The sequence below is a fragment of the Protobothrops mucrosquamatus genome, unplaced genomic scaffold (genome assembly GCF_001527695.2).
Source record: "Protobothrops mucrosquamatus isolate PMUCROS unplaced genomic scaffold, P.Mucros_1.0 scaffold1618, whole genome shotgun sequence".
NCBI lineage: Eukaryota > Metazoa > Chordata > Lepidosauria > Squamata > Viperidae > Protobothrops > Protobothrops mucrosquamatus.
Window position 1 is genome coordinate 42793 of NW_015387779.1, and position 9831 is coordinate 52623.

The window sequence follows — 9831 nt, forward strand, 5'->3', positions numbered from 1 at the left end:
CCTTCCTACTTCCTTCTCCCCTCCTTTCCTCTTTTCTCTCTCCTCTCCTTTCTCCCTTCCTTCTCTTTCTTCCCTACTTCCCTCTTCTTCCTCTCCTCTCCTCTTCTCTTTCACCACTCTCTCCTCCAACCTTCCTACTTCCTTCTCCCCTCCTTTACTCTTTTCTCTCTCCTCTCCTTTCTTCCCTCTCATCCCTCTTCAGATACAATTCAGGGGTAATGTCCGAAAAAACTCCTCTCTCCAAATTTCCCTATCTGTATTATATACAATAAGATTAATTTTCTCTTACATTAATACTTCTATTTATCTAACCTTCTCAGTATATACGTCTATAAATATGTATACAACCTCCAGTTATTCAATTCAACCGCGGAGCGATTCTAAGGTCAGGTTAAAAGCTTCGAAGGTAGGAAGGAGCCCCGCAAAAGGAGGGGATCTTCTTCCCTCCATCATGGGGAGGGACAGGGAGAGTTTGGGCCAAGCGTGGTTGCCTTAGCAGGGTGTTCTGGAGGGATAAAGGTTGGGCAGGTGGCCGACTCACTGAGTTGGGAGAGGGACCTTGGAGGTCTTCTAGTCCAACCCGCTGCTCAAGCAGGGCTCTTCAAACTTGGCCCTTGTAGGACTTGTGGACTTCAACTCCCAGAATTCCTCAGCCAGCCATTGCCTGGCTGAGGAATTCTGGGAGTTGAAGTCCACAAGTCTTAAAAGAGCCACGTTTGAAGACCCCTGCCCTATACCATTTCAATCAATCAATCAGTTAATTAGAGCTGGAAGGGACCTTGGAGGTCTTCTAGTCCAACCCCCTGCTCAGGCAGGAAACCCTATACCATTTCGGACAAATGGCTGTCCAGTCTCTTCTTAAAAACTTTCAGTGTTGGAGAAGGGAGGGAGGGAGGAAGGAAGGATAGATAACAGAATAATAGATGGAAGGGACCTTGGAGGTCATCTAGTCCAACCCCCTGTTCAGGCAGGAAATCTTATAGTACCATTTCAGGCAAATGGCTGTCCAGTCTCTTCTTTAAAAATTCCAGCGTTGGAGCATTCACCTCTTCTGGAGGCAGGTTGTTCCACTGGTTAATTGTTCTAAACTGTCAGGAAGTTTCTCCTTAGTTCTAGATTGCTTCTCTCCTTGATTAGTTTCTATCTGTTGCTTCTTGTCCTGCCTTCAGGCAGTTTGGAGAATAGCTTGACCCCCAATTCTTCTTTGGGGCAGCCCCTGAGATATTGGAAGACTGCTATCGTGTCCCCCCCCCCCGTCCTTCTCTTCATTAAAGTAGACATACCGAATTCCAGCAACTGTTCATTTGTCCTTAACTTGTCGTTAAAAAGGCTTGTGAAGTTCCTTTGAAAGGAAGGTGGGATTTCAAGTGGTACTGATTGCTTGATTGATTGATTGATTTCCCTCAATCTAAAGAACTCCAGACAACTCTGGGCATTGCAGGGACCCCCTTCTCTCTTGCCTTTGGGGCTATTTGCAGACTCCTTCATGTTTTGTATGCATAACTTGATTGTTGCTTCTTAGCATCAGAGATAGTCAGGGAAAGCCTTTTGCCCCTTCACAGGACCGTGAAAGCCAATGCAGAAAAAATGTAGTTTTTTTTTTTACTGATTTTTATCTTTGGGAATTCTCTGAATCGCTACCTTGGCAGTTATTTTTGTAACTGCAAAACCAACATTTATGCTGCTTTCCTCTTTTTCAGGTGGAACTTAACGTCTTGTGGCACGAGCGTAGCCAGCTCCGAATGTAGTGAGGAGCTCTTCTCTTCGGTTTCTGTGGGCGACCAGGATGACTGTTTCTCTCTCTTGGATGACCAGGAGTTGACCTCTTTCGACCTGTTCCCTGAGGGGAGTGTCTGCAGTGACGTCTCTTCCTCCATTAGCACATACTGGGACTGGTCAGATAGTGAATTTGAATGGCAGGTAAAAAAAAAAAAGAGTTTGCAGTGGTTTGGGTGAAGGAGACAAACTGTGCTGTCCATGCATTTAGAACCTGCAGGAGTTCTTAGAACAGGCCTCAAAATGTTAGACCAGCGTTTCTTCGTTCCCATCCGTTGTTTCTTGTCTTGCCCTCTGGTGCTTTGGAAAATAGTTTGACCCCCTCTTCTTTGGGGCAGCCCCTCAGATATTGGAAGGCTGCTATCATGTCTCTCCTAGACCTTCTTTTTCTCTTAACATGCCCAATTCCTGTAACTGTTCTTCATATGTCCTTGTCTCTCCTTACAAAGGATTGTGAAAGTCCTTTGAAAAAATGGTGGGATCACGTTTCTCAACCTCAGCCACTTTAAGATGTGTGGACTTCAATTTCCAGCTGTGCGGGCTGGGGAATTCTGGGAGTTGAAGTTTTAGAGTGGCTGAGCTTGACAAGCACTGTCTTAGACGTAGTTATTAAAAAATAAACACTGCTTCTGCAGCAGAGTGTCTTTCACGCTGCTATATTTAGGCTTGAGCGTAGATTTAATTTAGGTAGCAAGTGTGAATGCTAATAATCTGTATGCATTGTTAAGTGCGGTACTCTGATTCTGTTTTATTGTCAGCTGCCTGGCAGTGACATTGCAAGTGGGAGTGAGGTGCTGTCTGACATAATTCCCAGCATCCCAAGCTCCCCTTGCCTGCTTCCAAAAAAGAAGAACAAACACCGGAATCTCGATGAACTTCCCTGGAGTGCGATGACCAACGATGAGCAGGTAAATCCTTGGCAGTTTGGAGGACCGGTGAGTCTGTCCCAAAATACGGTCCTGGACTTGGGACTGGGAGCGTGGGGTGTACAAAGGAGCCAGATCAAATCATAAAGACAGAAGAGTGTTTCTTATGGTAAGTTATGCTAGCAGGAGAGTTAATTAGACTAGCTAATTAGTAAATTAGACCCAAATCTGAAGGAATGACTTAAGAGCACAGTTTGGAACCAGAATTTCTGTTACGAAGCAAGGCAGTTATAAAGTCACGCCCGATATGATATCCTTTCTTGTTGCAGCTGTTCGATGAATCACTGCCATCGTTAACCGAATCAGGCATTCATTAAACAAATCTGTCTTCTCCCATTGACTTTGCTTGTCGGAAGCCAACAGGGAATAGCATTCCCATGACTCTGAGATGCTGCAACCATCGTAAATACGTGCCAGTCACCAGGCCCTCTTTCATCAACATTAGTCATGTTAATATTTGTGGGTTTTGTTCCCAGGTGGAATATATTGAATATCTGAGTCGGAAAGTCAGCATGGAAATGGGCCTTCGAGAGCAGCTTGACATTATTAAAATTATTGATCCGATGGCTCAGATTTCGCCCACAGACAATGAATTTATTATCGAACTGAACTGTCTCACGGATGAAAAGCTGAAACAGGTATGTGAAAGGGTTTCCTGCCTGAGCAGGGGGTTGGACTAGATGACCTCCAAGGTCCCTTCCAACTTTATTATTATTATTATTATTATTAAGATCTCTAAGCTTGGCTACTTCACGACTTGTGGACTTCCAATTCCCAGAATTCCTCAGCCAGCCATGGCTGAATCCGGAGAGTTGAAGTCCAGAATCAGTGAAGTTGCCCAGGTTGGAGACCCCTGCCTCAGAAGAAAGCTCTGCATAGAATTCATTGCTGTGCTATCTTTTGGGGGGGGGCTGTCCCAGTTCCTAACCCCCTGCCCTTCCTTTGTCCCTTTCTTCCCCTACCTCTAGGTCCGAAATTACATCCGGGAGCACGGCCCTCGGCAGCGGTCGGCCAGGGAGACCTGGAAGCGGAGCAGCTACAGCGGGGGCAGCGCCAGCGGCGTGAGCGGCGTGAGCGCCAGCAGCAGCAGCGCCAGCATGGTCAGCTCAGCCAGCAGCAGCAGTTCGAGCATTGGGAACTCGGGTTCGAATTCCAGCGCCAACCTCAGCCGGGCTCACAGTGAGAATAACTTATCGACGAGTGCTGCAGCAGAACGTATTCGGGATTCAAAAGTAAAGCATATGCATGGGTGTGTGTGTGTGTATGGGTGTGTGTGTGTATACAGGTAGTTCTCGACTTACAACACTTCATTAATGACTGTTCAAAGTTACAATGGTAGTGAAAAAGGAGACAGTGGGAAAGGGCGACTCACTTGACAGCCTGGTTACTAGATTATCAACTGCACTAATTTACTTAACAGCTGTGCCAAGGAAAGTCGTAAAACAGGTCAAGATTTACTTAACAAATGTCTCACTTAACAACCGAAATTTTGGGCTCGGTTGTGGTTGTAAGTCAAGGACTACCTGTGTGTGTGTGTGTGTATATGTATATATGTATATATGTATATAGATTAGATATAGATATATATATAGAGAGAGATAGATTAGATAGATAGATAGATAGATAGACAGATATACAGATATACAGATATACAGATATACACAGAGAGAGAGAGAGAGATCGGTGCATCAGAATTTCATTTTTGTAATGTGTGCCAGTGTGTTCACGAAAAAAAAAAAAAGACAATAAAGATTATCTGCCTTAAAGTGGGAAAACCGAGTTTGGCTTTTTTTCCTCCTCCTGTTTTGTCAGAAACGCTCCAAGCAGCGGAAACTTCAGCAGAAGGCTTTGCGGAAGAGGCAGCTGAAAGAGCAGCGCCAGGCGCGGAAGGAAAGGCTGAGCGGCTTGTTCCTGAACGAAGAGGTCTTGGCGCTAAAAGTGACGGAGGAGGACCACGAGGGAGACGTGGATGTTTTGATGTGAGATAGGAATGTAGTGATCAGTGTTCTTTCTAAGCCTTAAGCTTCACGCGATTGTTTACATACACTTGTACCAAAACGTGGATTGAATCAGGACTAGCTGTCCTCCTCCTCCTTACGTCACTTACCTGTGATTGACTAGTTTTGGTTATTTGGTTTTTCTTTTCTTTCTTGCAGAATTGTAGGAAATCAGGAAGATGTTCTTTAAAAGGATGGAGTATTTTGTTTTCAGAGCAACCCGCTGGTTAAAAAAAAACAAAACAAAACTGCATTTCTGTCTTTCATTCCATTCAAATTATGGAAAGGAAACCCTTGGATTTAACTTTGAAAGTATTTTTCTTCTGTCTTCCTGCTATGTAAGTCTTAACGGTTAAAAGAAAGGAATATAGTCTGTGAAAATAATAATATGCCTTGCCAGGACTTTTTCTTCTTTGCCACTCCAGTTGTATCAAAGCCTAAACTTTATACCTTAGGTTTCCTGAAATTGCCGCTGTAATTTCACTTAACGGGGGGTTTCAGAACCGTGCGACAGGGCTGTTCTGGTGATCCAGTTGGTGGTTTTAAATCTGTGTTTTTCTCTCTATTTTCCACAAAGCAAGAGTATATTTTGGATTAGTCATAATAATGCTTTACTTGTAGATCTTGGTAAGGCAGGCATTTTATGGGTGGCCTGGAGTTTGGTATCAAGCAGTGGACAAGAAATAAGAAATGCTTATTGACAAATACATATTTCTTTTTCCCCAATGCATGTATTTCTTCTTCTTCTGTTCCAAATCCCCATAGTGTCGTGCCTTAAAATTAATTTGCTTTTTCTCTGTTGCTTAATATGGAAGTTTAGAGGAGGGGGAGCAAAATGGCAAGAATAAAGACGATCAAAGCACCCCAAAGTTCTTCAAAGCATAATTAGCTCAGCCTGCTTTTTTCTTGAAGAACCTCAAGCGAACTCGCTCTTGTACATAAAAAGAGAATTTTTTTATATTGAAAAACCAGATGTTACAGATTCAGCTAGAGGGCTGCATTGCTCTTTAGTTAATATTGATAGCTAATATTGAAGAAGTGCCCTGGGATGAGGCAACTGTTTAGGCCAACGTGTTTGAAAGAGTATTGCAATATTCTGTGATGTGGCCTCAAAGTAATTTAAGCTTCCATTATTTGTGCAGAAGGACCGAGATGAGCTTTCCTTCTCTGTTCCTAATACTTTGATTTTAGATTTTAGTCGAGCCGTGCATTGCTTACTTTTGGACAGAAACACCTTTTTCTGTTTTAATACTAACCATTTTGTGCTCTCATCTGATTTAAAATCTGAACGTGAGTAGAACAAAACGGTAGCTTGCCTGTAGTTTACTCTTTCCACCATTTTCAGATAATCTGTAAGAAAAAGGTTTGCATGAAGCAGTAATCTTTGATGACTAAAACAGAATGTGAAGTTTTTTCAGTCTCTCCCCCCCCCTTGTAGTTTACACAGGGGAAGTATTTAAACTGTATTTCAACATTCTAGCTGATCCATATTAAGGTAGTGTACACAGTACTTGGTAGATGTCGAATATTTATAGATGTTTGAAGCTCACTAGATTATTTCTACAAGCCAAATTCTTCTTTGTTTCCATTTTTAATCCTGGATTGTAGTTTTGGCACATAGTTACATTTATTATGATCATCAACTCTGCTCAAGAACAGGAAAATTATTCTAAAGTACTGTAGCCAAATCATACTCTGTGAGTACTAAGGCAGATTAAAATGTGGTAGCCCAATACTCGGTGTTGTAACAAACTTTGAAGAAGTGTGATCCCTCTTCATATTCTAGTCCTTAATTTCTGTAATTACCCAAAAGTTTCCAATTGCTTTAATCCTGCCCCCCCCCAGCTAATTTTTCACCTGTGTGTATGTGCGTTAAAATAATGATTGTTTACAGTGTCTCATGTGTTGATTCCTGGTTAACAACTGCTAAGATAGTTTTAAAAATTCAAAACGCTTTTGACTAAGCTGTGGTCTAAAACCACGTGTTTTTGGTGTTTTTTTTTTAATGAATTCTTTTTTTTTTTTACAAATTTAAAAGCAATGTTGGAATATAGAAAGGAGCTATTTTGTAGCCCGTTGCCTGTGTTCTATTTATTGTAAGCTGTTTACAAGCTGCATAAATATTTAATAAAATAACTTAAGTAATTGAGAGAACAAGTAAACTGCTTCTCTTGCAAAACTTAGAAGCAGCACTGAAAACCTGATTTTTTTTTAAAAAAAAAATTGCTATTCTGTTAGCTTGAATGTAACTATGAAAACCTGTTTACATTTTGTGTCTGTCTGTGTGTTCCCTTTCCTCACCCACTACAGATGTTCCAATAAGCCAAGTATTTGACTTTAAACAAAGGAGAAAAGCTTGTGTGTGTAAAAAAAAAAAAAGATTGCCTAGAATGCTTTGGTAGTTCTAACCACTGAGATATTTTCTTGATCTAGAGTAAAGACTTTACTCCTTTCCATTTGGTTTGTTTTATTTTTCTACGTGGCGTTGAAATAAAAGAGTTTCTAGAGAGAAATTATCTACATCAAATTGTATATATGCGACTGTAAAAAGTCCTGTTCAAGGCTCCTGTATCATAGTTGTAGAGAATCTTATAGAACATTAGCCAAATGTCTTAATTCTAAAAGAAAACCCTAATAGGTTTGTCATCTATCTCTTCTTGACTTATTCCCACCTTATCCCTCTGGTTCACTTCAGCAATAGTTAACTCATCCGCTTTGTTGGTGGGTCCATCAGATCATGGTTTATCCTGGCATTCTCCGTTCATTTGGTACATTGGTTTAGGATTCAGCTGCTGGAGGGAATCAGATTGAGAAGGTTACTCTTCTTCCCTCTGGGGTCAAATGTTTCTGTACACTCTTGAGGTCTTGTGGGAAAGTTTAGGTAATGTATATGGCAGCTTGACCAATCAATTCAAAAGTGATCATTATTACATCAGGTCGAGCTCACGAGCTTCTTACTTAAGTGTGGGCATGTGTAAAGGCAGAGTGCAGTGCATGTGGCCTCAAATGTGCTTTTTATAATCTGGTTGAGAGATAATAGTGTGTAATAACGGGTGAAAAGAAATGTGAGCTTCATAACCAAAGCAAAGAGACAGTTTTTAACTTTGGCGAGGATGCTTGAAATGGAGATCCATCTATCTATCTATCTGAACTGTTTCCTAATTTTCTGCCACAATGTATATTGAAACAGACTTGTATATACAATTTTTCATTGTACATTCTGTATCTACTTACTGTAGTGTTTGTAGAATCCACTCCTGTTTTGTCCTTGATGTTGCAAAGAATTTAACTGCTAAGTATAAATATTGGGCATCGTGATTTGTTTCCCCCCCCCTTAGCCCTGAATTGTATTTAAAAATGGTCACATAAACATAATAATCTGGGTTGGCATTAAAGACAAGATATGCTGATGCAAACGTAACATGTGCCGTGTCGTATCTGGAAAGATGCAGTTGGGAATTTTACCTAATATTTGGCAGATGTCAAACATCGGGCTCATGTTTTGGGGTCTCCCTCCCCCCTTCTCTTTAAGTTAAATCTATTCTAGGTTTTCTTCAATAGCTGGTGTGTGGTTCCACACCAGAAGGGTAAGAAATCAAATTGCTTTTAATTGTTTTATCCTAAAGGAATTCCAGGGGCTGTCAAAAAGAGGGATGTACAGGTGGTCCTCGACTTACGGCTATAAATTGAACCCAACATTTCTGTTGCTCAGCGAGACCTTTGTTAAGTGAGTTCTGCCCCATTTTACGACTTTTCTTACCCTAGTTGTTAAGTGAAACACTGCAGTTGATCAGTTAGTAACCCGGTTGTTAAGTGAATCTGGCATCTCCATTGACTTTGCCCGTCAAAAAGGCTGCGAAAGGGGATCACGCGACCTTGGGAGTCGTAAGTGTGAACCGGTTGCCAAGCATCTGGAATTTGATCCCACGAGGATGCAAAGGTCCTAAGTGTGAAAAACGGCCCTCACTTTTTTCCAGTGCCATTGCAGCTTTGAACGGTCACTAAATGAACAGTTGTAAGTCGGGGGCAACCCCGAAATACATCCCTGACGTAAGGCAGACCTTGCAGAGTTGGAAGTCTAAAATAGAGGCTGTGGTGCAGGAAAACACGCCCGTGATGGGCACATTCTACTAAAGGCAGATGTGTTTGCAGCTGCAAAAGGTAGGGTTTTGGAACTTCACCCCTAGGGCAGGGGTAGGCAACCGTGGCTCTTTTTTGACTGGTGGACTTCAATTCCCAGAATTCCTGAGCCAGCCACGCTGAGGGGAAAGGGAGAGGTTTCCATGCTGAGCCATGCTGGCTCAGGAATTCTGGGAGTTGAAGTCCACGAGTCCTAAAAGAGCCACGGTTGCCCCACCCCTGCTCTCGGGAAAGTAGTCCCAGGTTCACATTCAGAAAAGCCGTCCTGTGTATAAGAACAAGCCTGGGAAATTACTTTAAGGGGAGGGGTCTTTACCTGGCTGAAGCCATTTTATTGATGATTTGGAAGTGGGGGTTTGAATCGATGAGTAAACTACAGGGAATAATGTTCACTTGGACACTGGGGGAAAGTCTGTGCTGGAATGAAATATCCTTGAAGGAGATGGCCTCGTCTCAACCCAAGAGCTCGCTCTGACCTGTGGCAACATCTTGCCTTTCTGATCCCAGACTTGAAAGAGGTGGCAGGTCGTATCTCCTTGACCACCTGTACCAAAGCTGATTAAGAAGAAGCACATTTGGTCTGTCGCTACGTTCTTCAAAGACAAATGGCTCTTTTTGCCACTTATTTCCTTGGCATTGTGTACTAAGCAACCCTTTTTAGTAGAGAAAACGGTGTCTTGCTTGGATAGTATAAAAGGGCCAGCCAATCAAGAGTTGCTGGGTAGAGTTACAATAGTGGTAAATCACTCTCAGGTTACTTTGCTTGAAGCTGTTGATCGCTCCCACAAGAGGGAGCAGTGTTTTCATGCTTTTCTGCCTTCTGAAACACCCCAAAGTAGCAGACAAGCTTCTTTCAACCAGCAGTATTTTTACACCCTAAACATAAAGCATTATTTATGTGTCAGCCTAGGGGTCCACCTATATTCCAAAGCACCTGAAGGCAGGGCAAGAAGCAACGGATGGAAACTAATCAAGGAGAGAAGCAACCTAGA

At 42.3% G+C, this 9831-nt stretch overlaps 1 protein-coding gene across 1 annotated transcript in view; it reads left to right on the forward strand.

Annotated features, from left to right (window-relative positions):
- Positions 1 to 4751, forward strand: part of FAM199X (family with sequence similarity 199, X-linked) — a 6878-nt gene extending 2127 nt beyond the window's left edge. The window contains exons 2-6 of the mRNA XM_015822599.1: positions 1701 to 1920; positions 2535 to 2684; positions 3179 to 3340; positions 3671 to 3934; positions 4515 to 4751. Coding sequence (XP_015678085.1) covers positions 1701 to 1920; positions 2535 to 2684; positions 3179 to 3340; positions 3671 to 3934; positions 4515 to 4685 — 967 coding nt within the window. The 3' untranslated portion in view covers positions 4686 to 4751. The remainder of the gene's footprint in view (positions 1 to 1700; positions 1921 to 2534; positions 2685 to 3178; positions 3341 to 3670; positions 3935 to 4514) is intronic.
- Positions 4752 to 9831: the final 5080 nt, after the last annotated feature.